Source organism: Ursus arctos, unplaced genomic scaffold (assembly GCF_023065955.2).
Source record: "Ursus arctos isolate Adak ecotype North America unplaced genomic scaffold, UrsArc2.0 scaffold_10, whole genome shotgun sequence".
NCBI lineage: Eukaryota > Metazoa > Chordata > Mammalia > Carnivora > Ursidae > Ursus > Ursus arctos.
Window position 1 is genome coordinate 11297526 of NW_026622764.1, and position 19018 is coordinate 11316543.

Genomic DNA, 19018 nt, shown 5'->3' on the forward strand with positions numbered 1-19018 from the left:
AAATTAAATTCATTTTCTAGGGTACATGGTTTAGAGAACAAGAAGATTCAAGACTTAAGAAATCGAAAATTTGGGAACTAAATTTTATGACTATGTAAGAAAGTTACTATTGAAAAGTTACTATTACTTACCCAGGACAAAGAAATGATGTCAATAAAACATTTGTTTTCCACTTCTCACCTCCAAAGGCTGTAGAAGAAAACAAAAGTGGAATAACACAGACTTTTCTTCAAAGCAAACCAAATGGTCGTATATGTCCAGGATTAAACAAATTTTCAGACAGCACTGGGTCCTCACTCCTAGAAAATCACACTAGCAAATGGTATGACAGGCCCTCCACAAGTGACGCAGATCAGAGACGCACATCACAGCACTTTCCTTGACAAACCAAGCTCTCAAGATGTTTGCTTCAGCGTAATAAACCTAACACTTAAAGGAAGGTCATCAAGACCACTTCTTTTTCTAATTTTTTTTTAAAATTTCCAAATAAAACAAACCCTTAAGCTCTAGGCCAGTTTCAATCCATGGGACTGGGTAGAGAAAGGGCATACTGGGGATTCTCCTTTGCCTTGCAGCCAGTTTCAGAATTTGTTATAAAACTAGGAACCCTCAAGCCTAAAGTGTAGCACATTTAAATTTTCTAACTGAAAGTCTGTACATGAAGATGTTTTCAGAGCATGGGTTTTTTTACCTCCTCCCTGTCACTTTAAATTACAGGTTACCTATGAGGTTATCTCAGTAGACTTCAGGATTCCATGGCAAACGCTGGCATTCACTGACCCTGGCAAAACTGCTTTGCAAGTCATCTAGTCATATCCCATCCTTACCCTGTGGCCCTGATGCTTTTTTTCACTGAAATTTATTTTACTTTTAGAAAGTAAGAATACAAGAGACTACAACGAATTATATTATAAAAGCAAATTAAATTATGTCAGGGCTCTTTAGCATGACCTCTCACTTAAGAAAAGGTATTACTATATATACTACTTATTTTAGTTAATAAATCAGTGATACTCCTAAGTATATTATCTTCCTTTATCAGTCTATATACATTTCTATGAATGTAGCAAATCTAAGTTGTTCAGCCAAACCTCTTATGTCAAAACTTAGAAGTAAAAGAACAGAGGGGATGGTGGATACGCAGCACCTAAATTTGCTTACCTCACCGTATGAACATTTTTAAACAAAATCTAGGGATGGTCATCCACATCACAAGCTTCTTTTAAATAAAGCTATGTATCTATAATACATATTGTTTCAAGAAAATCACCGACTAGACGCACAGGCTCAGGTGCAGTGATGGAGCAGATGAGATTCCTGACCTGACAGTCAAGGTGGCTCTTACTTACACTTATAAAATCTGGCAGCGACATAGCCAGCAGGAGTGCCCAGCAGCACCCACAGGACCACAGCACAAGTCATCAGTGCTCCTCTGTTGGCAGGTGACAAAAATCCCAGGCAAGCAAAAACTAAAAAATAAGTGATTTTAAGTTACAAATTTTATTCCTGTTTCCTTTCTGAAGTAATAGAAGACCCCTTTCATTTTTTTAAACAAGAAACCAAATACAATCTCATTAATATACTGTCCTACCATACAGTCACACTAAATCTTAGCAATATTTTAAGGTACTACATCAACAGGATAATAAATAAAGCAAACTGTACTTTGGCCATTTCTTGTCAGGGTCCATAAGATCCCACCTTTCCTATTATCCGGGAAGGCTGACTGGGTGCTCACGAATGCTTTCAGCTCTTCTGATTCAAGTACAGCTTTTTTTTTTTTTTTTTAAGATTTTTAAATTTTTTTTAGAGAGAGAGGAGGAAGGGAGGGAGGGATGGAGAGAGAGAGAGAGCGTGCGCGCGCACGCGTGCACATGAGTTGGGGGAGGGGCAAAGGGGAAAAAGAGGGGCGAGAGAGAGAGAGAGAGAGAGAGAGAGAGACAGTGAGAATTTCAAGTAGACCCCGTGCTGAGCACAGAGCTGATGTGGGGCTCGATCCCATGACCCTGAGACCTTGAGTTGAAACCAAGAGTCGCTTAACCAACTGAGCTACCCAGGTGCCCTGTCAAGTATAGCTTTTAAAAATTAGTATGAATAAAGATATTCCCACCATGAAATAGTCCCACTTTTGTTCCCTTTAAAAATAATACTTGGGGAGGCAGTGGTGCCTGGGTGGCTTAGTCGGTTAAGCATCTGCCTTAGTCGGTTAAGCATCAGGTCATGATCCCAGGGTCCCAGGATTGAGCTCTCCATTGGGCTCCCTACTCAGCAGGGAGTCTGCTTCTCCTTCTTCCTCTGCTGCCTCGCTCTTGCTCATGCTCTCTCAAATAAATATATAAAATCTAAAATAAATAAATAAATAAATAAAAATACTGAATCCTCTGGGGTGAAAAATACCTTATAACATTCAAACACAAAAGACCAGACAAAACCTAACCAATGAATAAAACAAGAGAATAAAGATTTCACAGTACCATTTGCTTTCTGAACACAAGTTACTGAAGGACTTGGTCAATGACCTGGGGAAATTCTGGCTTCTACCTTTATTTACTTGGTTGGTTTTATTTGTTCTTCCTTATATAACCCACCTGACTAATAAGAATAAAAATGATATCTTGTATTTGTAGAGATTCCTGGCTTTAAGCTGGGATTCAGAAGTTATCACTTTGCTCAGAAAGAAATCCAAGTGGCCTTTTAATCCCAGGAGCAAGAAAGTTCCCAGGGTTTCCGAGGTGTACATAATCAAGCACATGTCCACCCACACCTTCTCATCAGTACCGACCGAAGGGCATGAGGAGAAACTCACAAGCAGGAAACCAACCAGGGTAACTTTAGAAGACCTATCAGAATTTCAACCAAAATGCATCCCCCCCTTTCTCCCCAGAACTGAGAAATGGACTGTTCTGAAGGAGAAAGTTCATATTTGAGCATTTAAGGAAAATGAACCATAGGTTCTCTGAAACTTTCCTTCCTCACGAATTCACTTTCTAGCAGACCCCAACAAGGACCAGAGGATGACAGAAGGCAACTCCCAATAAAATTTTCAAAGAGAATTTTATCCTGAAGCACCCACTCTGCTCCTGCTCTACCCTGGCTCTCTGGCGATCTAATGCCTTCATGCTATCCTCTGGCTGGGTCCAAATCTCTGTCATGATGCCTTCTCCCAACCTACCCTCTTCGGTATAATATACTTAAGAATTCTAGGCCTACCCATCACAGCTGCATCTCCTTACCTAAGTAGCTAAAGATACATGTTCTAGTTAATCTTCAGGTTAGTCTTCAAAGTAAGCCCAGAGGTGTAAGTCAGTGGTTCTCAAACTTACTCAGGTGCCAGACATTTGGAAGTGAGAATCCTCTTTGTAAAGCATTTATATAGTTCCATCACAAAAATGTGGAATAATTTTACTAACGTAAAGTGACTTTAGCATTACATATTTAATATGCAAACATAAGAACAAATGTTCATTAAAAAATTGTTAAAAGGTCAGGGATTTCCGAATTCTTCCAGTAATAATTCATGTGTTACTGTTCATTAGTAGAAGGCACCAATAAAGGAAACATAAGGAAAATAAAAGCAAAATTTAGAAAATTCTATTCATAAACCTTTTTTTCTTACAATTAAGAAAACTGCAGAAATACCGTATTCCCATACAGCAGCCTCAGAACCACCCCTGTGACTGATCAGTAACTCAAAGGGGGAGGAGGGGCTATTTAAAAAAAATGGTTGTCTTAATTGACAAAAATTTAAGTATTAACATTTCTGAAGATTTTCAGGTGGCACAAAGAGGAGATATTTTTTGTGTAGGAAGCTCTCTTCTGAACACTGCTAGTGAAGAAAGGTCTTGCTTCCTAAATCCTTCTCAGATGAGGAAGGTCTAAAAAAAGCTTTCTGCCTCATTCCCTCTTCTCCTTTTTTTTCTTCCAGTGGAAGCCAAAAATGTCTTGGGATCCTAATCATACTGCTCCTGGTGGGGTGGCAGAGTCAACCTGGATGACTCTGGTTCCAAGCCACCCAGACTGAGACCCAGCTGGTCTTCAAGTACCTAGTCCTCTTTAGCTCCAACTCCATGACAAAGGCTTGGTCTCTATGCAGCCGTAAGGAGATATGAAGTCAGATTTCTGGCACAGCTAACCCTGCCTCCCAGTAACGTATAGCCAAAGCACACAGACTTAAAAGCGAAAAGGGCTCTTAGAAACAATCAAGCCTAGCTACACTTAGGAAAACTGGTTTCCATGTTGTTGTTGTTTTTTTAAGATTTTATCTATTTATTTTAGAGAGAGAACACGTGAGTGCACAGCAGGGGAGGGATAGAGGGAGAGAGAAAATCTCAAGCTAACTCCTTGCTGAGCGCCGAGCAGGGCTCGATCTCATAATCCGGAGATCATGACCTGCACTGAAATCAAGAGTTGGATGCTTAATCGAGTCACCCAGGCCCCCCAGAACACTGGTTTTCAAATATTTATTTAGAAAAAGTATTTTCTACTTTTTAATTTTCCCTTAATACTTACATAGAGTCACAAAAGTCATAATTAAAATCTGTGTCCCCGATCCAAGAAAGACTGATAGTAGCATCCCTTTTCTTGGAGGACGGAATATATCACCATGAACTAGTTTCCAGCCAAATTCTTCCTGGGCATCCTCCTAAAAAGGGAATGAAGTTGTTTAATTGACATGTGGTATCACCAGGACAGCTAGACAGTTTGTTCACTGGTAAATATGCTGACACTGAAAAATTTTTTTAAACTTACAAATGTTAGTATTTATTTCAATTCCAAAGTTTTATGAAGTTTGACTCCTAGAGCTTTCTACAGTCTTCCTGAATTGCTTTTAAAGGAATGTTGCATGTTAAGGTCTATAAAAATATATTGAGAAACTTCAAAAAGATACAAAATAATGTGATACTTATCTAGTTCTAGTCGAGCTTTATGAGCCAACCTGATGACTTAATTTTTACTCACACTCTATCCTTTTCAATCTACATTTACTAATTTCCAAAATGAATGAATGGTATTAGGTTTCACAGCTACTTTGCTGGGTAAAGTAGGCTTAGCTATGAGCATATGAATAAGTTTGCCACCAGCCCTAACTGCTCTCCTGATCTCTAGACACACGTACACAATTTGCCTAATCAACAGCTCCACATGGTTGTTTAACAAGCATCCTGAACAGAATTACCCACAACTGAATGGATTCTCCCTCCCCACCTATACTCATTCTGCAGCAGCACCCCACCCCCCAACCCGGTCACCCAGTAGTAAAAGCTCCATCTCGCCAGCTGTTCAGTCTCCAAAACTTTGGAATCCTCCTTAATTCCCCCCTTTTTTCACACCTTGAATACAGTCCTTTAACAAATCTTCAGCTCTACCTCCAAAATATTTCAGCAGAACCCAACACTAGCCCCCTGTTCGAGTCATGACCTCTCACTTGGCTACTGCAATATATATCGCACTGACCTCTGTGTTCCCACCCTTGCTTCTGTTCAGTTACTTCTCAATACAGGAACCAGCAGGATCCTTTAACCAACTGGGTGCTTTGGACCAGAAACATGGGGTCATTTATTTTCTCTCCCTCTTCCACCTTCTCCACAGTCAACCAGTCTATCAGTATTCCATCCCACCTTCTAAACACCCTCTGTATCTGTCTGTCCACCTCCTTTTTTCTTCCCTGCCACCATCCTATTTCTGAGAGTTCCATAACCACCTCTGGACTGGTTTCTGTACCTTCAATCTTGCCCTGCTCTGAATGATTCTCCACGTAATATTCAAAGTGATTTTCCTACATCACAAACCTGGCTAAGTCAGTGCTGTTTAAAATCCTTTTAAGAGCTTCCCTGTGACCTTCAAACTGTATTGCTTACAAGCCCTTCAGACTCTGGCCCCCGTTACTTTTTCAGCCTCATTTCTCTACATTTCCTTCAGGATGGATCTCGTCTCTACCCCAAATTCCCAAACTTCTATCTTTGTAGCAGACAATGCTATTGATAATGTGGTACATTTACTCATATTTTTAAATAAATATAAATCAAGTGAAATTTGAAACATGGAAACTTTTATATAGGTACTAATCCTGCTCTTACAATGGCTAACATAAGGAAATAATAAAAATAAAAATACTTCCATATATACCAGGGAATTACACTCTAGTCACTTTTGATGAATGTACAAATTGAAGTTTTATTAAAAGTACATGGGTTCTAAATGGATTGAATAAAATTATATTTGGGATTGGCTTCAAAATAACTGAAAGGGAGGAGCTGGTGGGATTCTAAAACAAAAGTGAACATGAGCTGAAAACTGCTGGACCAGGGTGATGGGTATATTACTCTCCGTGCTTCTGTGAATGTCTACATTAAAAGTATATGGGGAAAAAGATACACTCATCTCTTCTTTTAGGTGGGGTAGTGTTACAGACGAGGGACCATTTCTGATTACTTTTTTACTGAATTAGCACTAAAAAATTCAGAGTTAAGTGAAAACTAAGTTTCCCATAAAGGGCCAGGTCCCCTTTCTTTGGAGAAAACAAATGTGACTAGTTTTTTATTATCTTTGCAGAGATACTCTACTTATACATAAGGAAATGCATGAATACCTTTTCTCATTTTGCATAAATGGCAGCATGTTATTCAAATTATTTCACACCTTGCTCTTTTAGTCTAATGATATCATGGAGATGCTTCCACATTTGTATATACAGAATTGCCTCATTCTTTTTAATGATTACACAGTATTCCACTACAGGGACATTCCCTAATTTATAAAAATCAGTCCCCTATTAATGAGTATTTGGGTTTCTTAAGATCTTTTGTTATTATAAGTAATAATATACTGTTTTAAAATAAAAAATAGCAGTAATAATGAAAACCTTTGCATCCAAGTTAGTTTCTAAGAACTGAATTGTTGGGTCAAACTATTTACATTATAAACTAATATTGCCAAAGTGCTTTTCATTAAGTTATACCAATTTACATTCTCATAAACTATGCATCAAAGTGCTCATGTCCTCAATCCCCCACCACATTATCAAACATTTTAATTTGTCAGTGTGCCAGAGCACTGCAGTTTTATTTTGCATTTCTCTTATTATGAATGATGCTGCATCTTTTTATGTGTTTAAGAACCATTTCTGTGTTTTTTTTTTTTTAAAGATTTTACTTGTCAGAGAGAGAGAGCGTGAGAGCGTGCATGCACGCACAAGTAGGCAGAGCTACAGGCAGAGAGAGAAGCAGGCTCCCCGCCCAGCAAGGAGACCGATGTGGGGCTTGATCCCAGGACTCTGGGATCATGACCTGAGCCAAAGGCAGATGCTTCACCGATTGAGCCACCCAGGCATCCCTTGTGTTTCTTTTTAATGGCCTCTCTTTTCATGTACCATGCCTGGTTTCTTACTGGGCTGCTGCTTGTTTTTTTAATGATTTTAGGATTTCTTTATTTATGAGGAATTAACTCTTTGTTTGTGACATGTGTTAGATATTTTCCCATTTGACTTTCACCTTTTTACTTAATGGTATTTCTTACTATTCAAATTTTTTTTTTAAAGATTTTATTTATTTATTTGACAGAGATAAAGACAGCCAGCGAGAGAGGGAACACAAGCAGGGGGAGTGGGAGAGGAAGAAGCAGACTCATAGCAGAGGAGCCTGATGTGGGGCTCGATCCCATAATGCCGGGATCACGCCCTGAGCCGAAGGCAGTAGCTTAACCGCTGTGCCACCCAGGCGCCCCATTATTCAAATTTTTTTAAACATAGTAATCATAGAGCAATCATTTCTTTTATAACTTCTGGCTCTCTGTGATACTTAAAAAATTCTACCCTTCTTCAAGATTTAAAAATAACTTCTCATGTGTTCTAGTACTTTATAGTTTCATATTTTGATTTAACATAAAGAATAAGGTTGGAATCTACCTTATTTTTCAACCAGATGGCCACCCACTTTATCCAATACTATACACCAAATTTGTTTTTTCTCTGCTGATACATTTTTGTTAATCTCCAAATTTAGACTCATTATAAACAGAAAGTGTTTACTTGGAATCTCTTTGTTCACCCATCTTTCTAAATATCTCTTTCAGATTGTTTTTTATTTATTTATTTTCTGCTAAAGTACTTATATAGAAATTTCTTCAAGTATGATCGATTGAAGGATTGATTGATTCACTGCTAGTTTACTTCTATAGATATTCCTTCAGTGATGGTCTGTAGTCCACTATTTCTGTTCATCTGAAAAAGGTATTTCACCTTTATTCTTGAAAGATACCTTCTCTAGGTACATGATTCCACGTAAACAGTTAATTTCCCTCACCGATTTAAGATGTTCTGTCTCTGAGCTCCCATTTCCAATTTAACAGTTTTTCTTTTGCAGATTCTCATGCTTTTTTCCCCCCTCTGGCTGATTCTAAGATATTTTTTCCTCTGGTGTTCTATGGTTTTGTCACAGTTGATCAAGATGTGGATTTCTTATTATTTCTTCTGCTTGGGACACACTGTGTTTCCTTTATCTAAATATTCCTGTAATTTTTTCACATACTTTATACTCTGTAATTAATAGTTGTAGTACCTGACATCTTCAGGGGAGTTCTAAACGTTTACTGTGAATTTTTTGTGAATTTCTAATAGATCATTTTTAAAAATTTATTTATTTATTTCTAGAGAAGGTGGGGGGAAGCAGAGAAAGAGGAAGAGAAAGAATCCCAAGCAGACACTCCGCCGAGCGGGGAGCCCAACGTGGGCTCAATCTCATGACCGTGAGATCATGACCTGAGCTGAAATCAAGAGTCAGATGCTCATCCGATTGGGCCACCCAGGCGCCCCTAGATCATATTTTATTGATCTTAAATTGGGGAATTCTACAAACCTAAATTTGGGAGACTTTACGTCAAAGGATTTCTACTTGATTCTGCCAAGAATCAGAAGGCACTTACTAACCTAGAATCATTTTGCTCCCCTTTAAGAATCCATGCTTAATACAAGAGGAGACCAAGGTTCAGCTCCCTCGTTATTGACCCAAGGTTTAAACTCCCAGTTGGTTAGAGACTTTATAAAAGGACTGACTCAAAGGAGATTCCATCCTCTTGCGCTTGCATTGCTTCCTGCTCTGGTCTCAGCTCACTTTTGTGGGGGGCGGGGTGGAATTGGAAGATAGTCCTTGGATACCTTTTTACCTATCACGAGCCCAGCAATGCATCAACAAGGCTAGTACATCAAGGAATGGCTCATTCATTCATTCAAAAAACATTTACTGAGCACCAACTATAAAAACATAGCACTGTTTAAAAAACACCAGAGACACTATAGTGAGTATAACAGAAAAATCCCTTTTGAGTATGTGTTCTCATTGGGAAGACAGACAATTAACAAAACAAGTAAGTAAAATACAGAGTACCTTAGATGGTGATAAGTGCTACAGAGAAGACTTAGAAGGTATGGATGTATATGGGGCCAGGGAGGTGTAATTTTAATTTGATGGTCAGGAAGATCTCACTGGGAAGATCCAATTTCAGTAATGACTAAGTAGGTAAGGAAGCTAGCCATGTAAATATCTGAGGGAGTAAATAACATTTGAGGTAGAGAGAAAAGCAAGTGTAAAGGCTGGAGGTGTGAGAACACACCTGACATGTCTGAGGAATAGCAAGAAGGCCAGTATGGCTGGAGCAGAGCCCCAAGGGGGCACTGTAGGGTCTACAAACCATTGTAAAGACTCTGGCTTTTACTCTGAGTGAAATGGAAAGCCACTGGAGGGCTGTGATTAGGAGTGAATGATCTGAGTTATGTCTGAACAGACTTGCTTGGACCACTACAGTAAGGGAGGAAAAAAGGAATGGGAGCAAGAGGGGAAGCAGGGTTGCCATGGCCTCTACCCCATGACACCTCAGTACAAATGAAGAAGAAAATACCATTAGTTCAGCAATCATTTGAAATTGCCAAGTATGAAGAGTATTTTGAAATTATTTTAATAAAATATTTAATAATCAGTAAAAGTAATGGAAAAGAAACTGTAGTGCAGAAATGCTAAAAAGCTTATAAACATTAATATGTTCTTTTTCTAATTAGGACAGAAAAGTTATGGGGAAAAGGCTAAGAAGTTGGGGAAAAGTAAGCAATAAACTCTGAGTTTTTTTGTCTTCATTACAAGTCACCATGATTCTTGTGGAAATTTTATCAAAGAGCTGCTATATAATAAAAAAGTATAAAATGTATAACATTATATAACTTTAAGTGTTTTGAGAATAAATGAGGTTGGGACATTAAATTACTTTGAATATACCAAAAGTTGAAATGATAAAATTCAGTGAAAATTAATTTTAAAAAGTTAAACACACGCACAAATAAAAACTGCTTGGGAGTTATTCCACTCAGCTTTGCTGTTTCACAAGCTGGGTGCAGGCTGGGAATGGAAAATCTGAGAGTTGACAGCACGTACATGAGAACAGGGGACAGACATGGAGCTGTGCACCTACACCCACTCCACACCCATCCACTAACACAGACGGGGCTGTGAACAGTGCAGCTCTGAATGCCGGAGCGACTACATTTCTAGAGAATACCAACTCAAGGATCATTTTCTCATTTGAAAAGGTGAATTCAGGATAACTTTTAAGAAGAAAGATTCTGTCTAAAGCCATTATTTCAACTTTTTCCAAAGAACAAAATAAAGACTATTCTTAGCAGACCAAAGAACAGTTCAAATGTTTCACTCACTGTAGAATCCATCTGATTATATCTGGCAATATCTTTATGCAGTGTCCGTAGCATAATCATAGCCACCATTCCAGACAAGAAGAGGACAATGACCAGGGAATTCATGATGCTGTAGAGATAAACATGTCAGGATTAATCTGCATCTTAATTTCCTTTTTAAAATATTTACTCAGTAACATTAAAACAGTATTGATCAACATCAAAATTTGACCTAAAATCCAAAGATTCAATGAGCTGTGTTCTATTATATGTCCTAGTGGATACATAACTTTATATACTTATCGTAATAATCTTATCATAATCTGTTGAGAACTAGAATATTTTTGCCTGTGGCCAACATTATTGAGTAAGTACTATGCCCAAATAAATGCAATACAAGCTGTAGAGATCAACAAAGGTCTGTATCCTTAAGAAATTTACGACAAATTTACTCAGTAAGTTAATGAGTATCAAAAGGTAATCAAGCAAAGCAGAAAAAGGAGAGTGACGGCACCATAAACAACTCTCCAGATAAAAATTTTGAGTCATGCTTTGAAGAGAATAATAACAATAATAAATAGCCATAACATGAGCAGTAGCTTCTTCCATTTCAGGTAAGGTGCTCAAATGGTCTGTTTCCTTCATTCTCCTTTAATCCCCAGGGACAGTCTCGTGAGGCAGGTACTTCCAGATAAAGAAATGGGACTCTGAGTAACTGGGTGACCTGGCCTGACTCACAAACAGTGACCAGGCCAGGACTGAACACAAGTCTATCCAATTCAAAAGCCCAGACTTCTGGAGAACTAGAGAGGAGTAGAGAATGAAGGAGATATTCAAAGGGACAAAACATAGAGTAAGCCCAGAGCATAAAGTGGATTAACTCTGTATTCTTTTTTTTTTTTTTTAAGATTTTATTTATTTATTTGACAGAGAGAGAGACAGCCAGAGAGAGAGGGAACACAAGCAGGGGGAGTGGGACAGGAAGAAGCAGGCTCATAGCAGAGGAGCCTGATGTGGGACTCGATCCCAGAATGCCGGGATCACACCCTGAGCCGAAGGCAGACGCTTAACCGCTGTGCCACCCAGGCGTCCCTAACTCTGTATTCTTACCTAAACCACTGAATGTGGGTATGAGGCATAGATTCCAGAATGTAGTCCCATCTAGATGCCCATCTGATGTTTTTATCTTCCTAGGGAGATAAAACAAAAGAAAACAAAAATCTTTAAATAAGCAGTTGCTGACAAATGTATATTAAGAATCCAAACACTTCCACTCATAGCTTGACTTTCCATTCAGTTAACAAATGTAATTGCTCAATATCATAACATGGATTAGTCATGAGTTTCAGAGTTTAGCTCTAACTTAAGTCTTAGGAAATTCAAAATGAGATTCAGCAGTAAATAACAAATAATAAAAGAGTTCCTAAAAGTACCTAGTTACCTATATTTTTTTAAAGTCTTGCTTTAAATTTTAACTAACAAAAGTTTATTTTAGATATCAAAATTTAGAGCTGTACTTAATTTTTTCAGAAAAACTGAGTGGTATAACTTATTTTTTAGTCTTTTTGATGCCATCTATCTATCCTTATGAGACACTAGAGTCATAACTGAGCATCTGGAAGGTGTCACCCATAATGAGCTCTTAATACCTAGAAATACATAGTGTTTATTGCACTAGGCTTGCAAAATCACACACTATATGGGGAGAGTAAATGTCACAACTATACTTGATTGCCAAGATAGTTTATTAAAAATAGAGGTGGAGGGGTGCCTGGGTGGCACAGTCAATTAAGTGCCTGCTAAGGCTATGATCTCAATGTGGTGAGACTGAGCCCTACATCCGGCTCTGCACTCAGTGTGGAGTCTACTTAAGACTCTCCCTCTACCCACCTCCCCTCCCCACACGCACATGCACTCTCTCTTAAATAAATAATTAAAAAAAAAATAAAGTAGAGGTGGAATATTGCCTCAGATTCTCATAAAGTGAACTTTTACTTTCCTCCTAAGAAACTTCTACATTAATAAAAACACTCCCTAAGAACCTATATAAATCATCTAATATTAGGAAACTCTCCACTAAAGTTTATACTAATCCAGACTTTAAAATAGTGTTGCTTTCCCAAATGCTTGTTACATAAATCTTTGACATTTTCATATGATTCTCTATGCCTATTTTCTACCTTTTGTCTTCTACATATCTCTTATGACTTAACATTTAATCAGGTTCAATTCTCCAATTTACTATACTTCTCATTTAAATGGAGACTTAGCTTTGAGTATGATTATGCTGCCTAGTGCACTGACAAACTATTCCAAATCAGCTCATTAAAAGCTTATCTATGTGACAAGGTTAATCATTAATGTTTTTAATTAGTTTAAGTAGTATAAATTTAAAATCAATTTCTGAGTTATACTAGAGATAAAAACAAACTCACCTGGAAGCTAACAGAATAAGTATAGGCAATTTTGATCTCCCCAGAAGCCTTGTTACTTATATCCATGGGGGGTCCAGAGCAGTCGGGTTTATCTATATGGGTATGCTTGAAGCTGTGGGAAGAGACGGTTTGGCAAGATGCTGATAAAGTACAGTTTTAAAAAATGGGGTAAAGACTAGAGATTCTGTACATATTTTATTTTTTATTATTTTTTATTTTTTTAAAGATTTTATTTATTTATTTGACAGAGAGAGACAGCCAGCGAGAGAGGGAACACAAGCAGGGGGAGTGGGAGAGGAGGAAGCAGGCTTCCAGCGGAGGAGCCTGATGTGGGGCTCGATCCCAGGGACTCCAGGATCACGCCCTGAGCCAAAGGCAGACGTTTAACCACTGTGCCACCCAGGCGCCCCTCTGTACATATTTTTAAATGCTACTATAGTCAAAGCAAAATTACTCATTTCACATTTAATAGTACAAATATTTATTTCATATAAATAATGGACTTAGTTATAAGTATGTGTAAGAAATTATTATTCAAAATTAGAAACAAACTTTTAAAAGCACTGTAACTGAAGAACATTAAATATCTTTAAAAAGAAAAAGGGGCACCTGGGTGGCTCAGTTGGTTAAGGGTCCAACTCTTAATTTCAGCTCAAGTCATGATGTTAGGGTCCTGGGATCAAGCCCTGCATCTGGCTCCCTGCTCAGCATGGAGTCTACTTGTCTCCCTCTCCCTCTCCAGACTCCGCCCCTTCCCCGTCTCACACAAGCGGGCTCTCTCTCTGAAATAAATCTTCAAAAATAAATGAATAAATAAATAAATAAACAACTAACTTAAAAAACAAAAATAAACACTGAGGGAGTTTAACTGCCATCTTATAATGGCGTGCATTTTTTTTGAGAGAGCACACATGAGATGGGGGAGGGGCAGAGAGAGATGAAGAGAACCTTTTTTTTTTTTTTAAGAGTTTATTTATTTTATTTTGAGAGAGAGTGTGTGTGCGTGAGAGGAGAAGGAGGGGGACAGGGAGAGAAAGAATAGCAAGCAGACTTAGCACTGAGCACAGAGCCCCACACAGAGCTGGCTCCCACAACCCTGAGACGACTTGAGCTGAAATCAAGAGTCGCTGGCTCAACTGAACCACAAAGGCACCCTGGCATGAATTTCTTCACCAGCAGTAGCATGGGAAAAAGGCTACTTCAATGGCAGGATGGGGAGTGTATGAGGGGAAAACATGAAAAAAAGGGAATACTCAATCTAAAAAGGATCTCACAAATAACTGACAGGTACTTTCATACCAAAATACTGAACAACTTGAAGAGATACTCTTTCAATGACTTGTCACACAACGGCATCTAACAGTACATGGAGATTTTAGAAATGACAGCACCCATCAGCTCATTTGATGGGGCGCCTGGCTGGCTCAGTCTGAAGAGTGTGGGACTCTTGATCTCAGGGTTAAGTTTGAACCCCACGTTGGGTGTAGAGATTACTTAAAAAAACAAAGTCTTAAAAAAAAAAAATCAGCTCATTTGGGCCTCTGATGAGAGGTCAAGTTGCAAATATTAGAGGCAATGCTTTTCCACCATAAGAGGAAACACTGTCCCAACCACTCACGTTCTCCACTCCAAGCTGACATAGAAAAGCTGTCAAAACTTCCTGATTAAAAAAACATAACAAAAAGGTACTCTGGCTTGAAAAAATATCTGTACGGAAAAAAAAAATCTGTATGATTTCTCTGGACAACCCACAACTCAGTAACAAATCACAATAAAGGGAGTTTTAGTAAAATCAATTCTGAAATGCCAGATTATATGTCAGAATACTGATTAAAGAAAAAGTTAACTGGGCCCCAAATACTCATTCTTTGGGAATAATTTCACTTACATTTACTTACTTTTTTATTTCTTTTTATTGTATTTTATTTTTTTAAGTAAGCTGTCTGCCCAAAATGGTGCTTGAACTCATGACTCTGAGATAAAGAGCTCCATGCTCCACTGACTGAGCCAGCCACATGCCCCCCTTTAAGTCATCTCTACACCCAACGTAGGGCTCAAACTCCTAACCTCGAGATCAAGAGCCACAGGCTCTTCCGACTGAACCAGACAGGCACTCCCACATTCATTTACTTTTTACCTGTTTGTATAGTTACCTTTTTGGTTCAAGTTTGGCAGCCACTAATCTTGCTCCCATGGACCCAGTTTCAACAACATGATAGTAGATTTTGATGTCAACGTGGTTGAAGATGTAAAATGTATCTCTTTCGTGGAATTCTGACTGTGGAACAGAACTTAAAGGTAGAAAACTGGCTATACAGGAGTCAAGACAAAACTTTAAAATGAGGCACAAAAAGTAGGAAGATTTGAGCTTAGACAGAGTTTTAATCCTTCCCCATAAAAACGTTTAAGTTTTAAGCCTAAACTCTCTATAAGCCAAAACTAATTGGCAGAGTACAAATTATGTTTAATGCTTTAATTCTTACATAAAAGTAGGTACCTGTTAAAAAGAACACATCTAATATTTTCTATCTTTCCACTTATGATAAAACAAACAAAAGAAATGTTAAAATATTACATGTTATGAGCATGCTAAATCTTACACATCTCAACACTTTTCCTCCTTGGAAGTTTTGTAACTTCACACTAAACCAATAACTTAAATTATTCAAGTGTTTCTGGTCAACTCTCTCAAAAGCATTAGCCAATGTAACCAGTTTCATGATCGAGCTTATGCTAACGTCTACCACCAAGTCATATTAATTAAGAGATTAAATTGAGCACACAACATTTAAGATCTACTCCCAGTAAATTTTAATACTTTCTATATTGATGTCTTCACTTTACTATCATTTTTAAATATGAAAGAACGGCCATAAAGGCATTTACCTTTTAAAAACAGGTATAATACCAAACTTTTGCAATATAATATTTTATGGACTTAAATTTGTAATACAAACTTCATGGACTTATAATAAGGTCTTTCTGGAACTCCACCAATCTACTTTTTAAAAAATATATGTAAGATTTATGAGTCTAACTTTCAACAGAGTCAGAACATACAAAGCCCCAGCCCTTTGCATAGTGCTTAGCATGTAACAGACACTCTCAGTGAATGTTGAACTAAATCTGAATTATTTTAGTTCTAGAATTAAATTTATATATTGTTAATCTGGCCTAAGTTTAAGACCTAAGTAGTTGTGCTTCAGAACATCTGAATTGTACTTATCCAATGAACATAACAAATTTTGTCCAGGTAAAGACTGAATCCTTCTGTACCAAAAAACCATTTTTAAAAAGTAACAAAGTTTTTCACGAACTTACATTAATAACACAGGCATCTTTTGCATGGCCTTTATCTGTAATATAACAGCCAATAGGAAAACCAGGATTACAGAACCTCTGACCATCTTCAACATCATAACACCACGTTACAGGCATATTATCCACAATCCTGTGCATAGAAATAAAAGTCAAGTTAGAAATCGTCGAACATGACTAAGAAATAGTGCCCAAAGCTGTGTTACCACTTCATAAAATTTAAATGTCTATAAATACCTATAAATAAGATGTCAGAACTACAATAAAAGAATTTTGGTAAGATGTGCTATATTTCATAAGCAATAGCATTATGCCAATATTTGATACACTACAGTGAAGAAAAAAACTTTATAGCTTCTTTGAAACTACAAATGTATATAGGAAAGTGAGTTTTATAAATTAACGTACTGCAGTTGCTAATTTAACAGTATCATTATCTAGATACCTAAGTATAGTTTACTTTTAGCAAAATACTCAAAACTCTAAATCAGGTGCAAAGCAATGTATCTAGTTCCTTTGGAACAGTTTGATGGAATAGTATAGAAGTAAATGTCCTTTATTACTTGGTGATTCAATAAAAAGGAGAAGAACATAACTGCAAGATGGGAAAATATTCAACTTAAGGGCCAGGTGAAAAAGTGAAAATTATAGTATTATCTATTAAAGCTGTGTAAATCCAACTTATGTCTAAAAGAAATGCTGCTATAAAATTAAAGAAACAAAATTTAAAAGTTCTATAGTGAAAAACAACTTTAAACAAAGGGATAAAAATAAAGAATAAGTAAAGAATAAGGCTCTGTAGCATTGTCTAACTATATTAAAGTCCGAGCATGTGGTCTCCTATGCCAAGAGCACACTACAGGATACAAATTAAAAAAAATTACTAAAAATATAGTAGCTGTATTACAGTCATAAGACGACACTCCAGGGCATGTTTTATTTGTTAATTAATGTATGCCTTAGGAAGTAAAATTATGATTCTATATGCACCCAAGGTGTACATTAATGACCTAATAAAATATGTCTCGTCACATTTAAACGCTATTTAATAGTACCCTATATACCAAATTTTAGAATCACCTACACTATTAAGTTGCTTATTACTATAACCAGCAGGCTAGCAGTACCCATGAAAAAGGCCATAAAATATTAGAAGCATAAAAGCAATGCTATATAAAATAAATAATTCAGATTTTTTTGAAGCTTAAACAATCAGTTAATTGCTTTAATTTTTTAGATAGAGAATGAAGTTCAATGAATATATACTAGCAATATATTAATTATAATATCTTTAAGCTATCATAGTACAGAAAGTACTACATAAAAATTATAGTGCTAGTTACAAAATAAGAAATTAAGGAGCAATTTAGACTTTTTAAAAACAAGCATCCTAAGCTTATCATTCATATAATGCCTTGACACAATAACCTTTTCCTGGTAATAGGAAGCATTAAAAAAACCCCAAACACTTGGAAATAATGTAAGAAAATTTAAAGAATATAATTTTCAATTACTATGTTGCTAATAAGTTAAGGAGTAACTGAAAATTCTATTCTTTAAATTTTGCTAATGAGTTAGCGAGTAGTAGTTATTTGAATTTATAACACCAAAAATAGTAAAAATCTTATTTTCCATATGATACAGTGAAAAAGGAGGACTCAAAAGGATAAAGGTTGAATGACTGGCCCCATTTTTTTTTTTTTTTTTTTTTTTTTTTACCATCAAGGACTCCTTTCCATTATTTTCCTTTACCTTCCATGGACTCCATTTGAAACACTTCTATTAATGAAACCTCATCTATTAGTAACTCATTTCCCCAATAAATTAAATCCCCAGAGTTTCTGATCAGAATGCAATAACCCATGTTACCATAATGCATTCAGAAAATTGTAGCCAAAAGCAAAGAAGCTTGGCATTTAAGTTACTCTCTGTAGTTTTAACATGAGTACATTTACACTGTTAGGATTTTGAATTTTTGAAAACAGCGCATCATTCCCCTCCCCTGCTAGCTTGCTGGGATCCAGGATTGGAACTCACTAGACTAAAATATCTTCAAAGACCCCTCTCTGTCCAATAAGCTATGAACCTAAAAAATTTAAATACTGTGATAACTAGCTCTATAATGATACTTTTATAAATACTATGTCACGACCATCTAGAAACTTGAGCAAGATGTATAATTACAAACCATGCAGAGCAGAGTTGAAGGGAATTCAAGTGTCTGGTGCTAAGATCAAAACATTCGTCAGTCTCAAGAATCAAGAAGTAGCTTAGGTTATTGACAGAACAAGCCAAGAATATCTTCAAATTGTGTTCTAACATCCCAAACAAGAATTTAAAGTATTCGTTAATTTAGATAAGAAAATTAACTATTCTTAATTAACTGTTCTCTATAATGGGTTGGTGTATTAGCTAATATTCAGTCATTCTAATCATTTGAAAGGTAATACGGTTAAAAATGTCGTGGTGAAAACCCTGGCAAGTTTCAAGTTTTTTAGGAAAAATATAGTTTAAGTTTGTAACTGACATACCCAACACAAATTATTGAGTCAATTTCACTATCAAATGCTTTCTAACTTCATAAACTATT

At 36.8% G+C, this 19018-nt stretch overlaps 1 protein-coding gene across 1 annotated transcript in view; it reads right to left on the reverse strand.

The window, feature by feature from the left end:
* Positions 1-19018, reverse strand: part of TM9SF2 (transmembrane 9 superfamily member 2) — a 57892-nt gene that overhangs the window by 16159 nt on the left and 22715 nt on the right. Inside the window, exons 5-12 of the mRNA XM_026493533.4 lie at positions 16432-16561; positions 15264-15388; positions 13111-13222; positions 11786-11865; positions 10697-10805; positions 4510-4642; positions 1350-1469; positions 132-189 (exon numbers count right to left, since the gene is read on the reverse strand). Of these exons, the coding sequence (XP_026349318.2) occupies positions 132-189; positions 1350-1469; positions 4510-4642; positions 10697-10805; positions 11786-11865; positions 13111-13222; positions 15264-15388; positions 16432-16561 (867 nt within the window). The remainder of the gene's footprint in view (positions 1-131; positions 190-1349; positions 1470-4509; positions 4643-10696; positions 10806-11785; positions 11866-13110; positions 13223-15263; positions 15389-16431; positions 16562-19018) is intronic.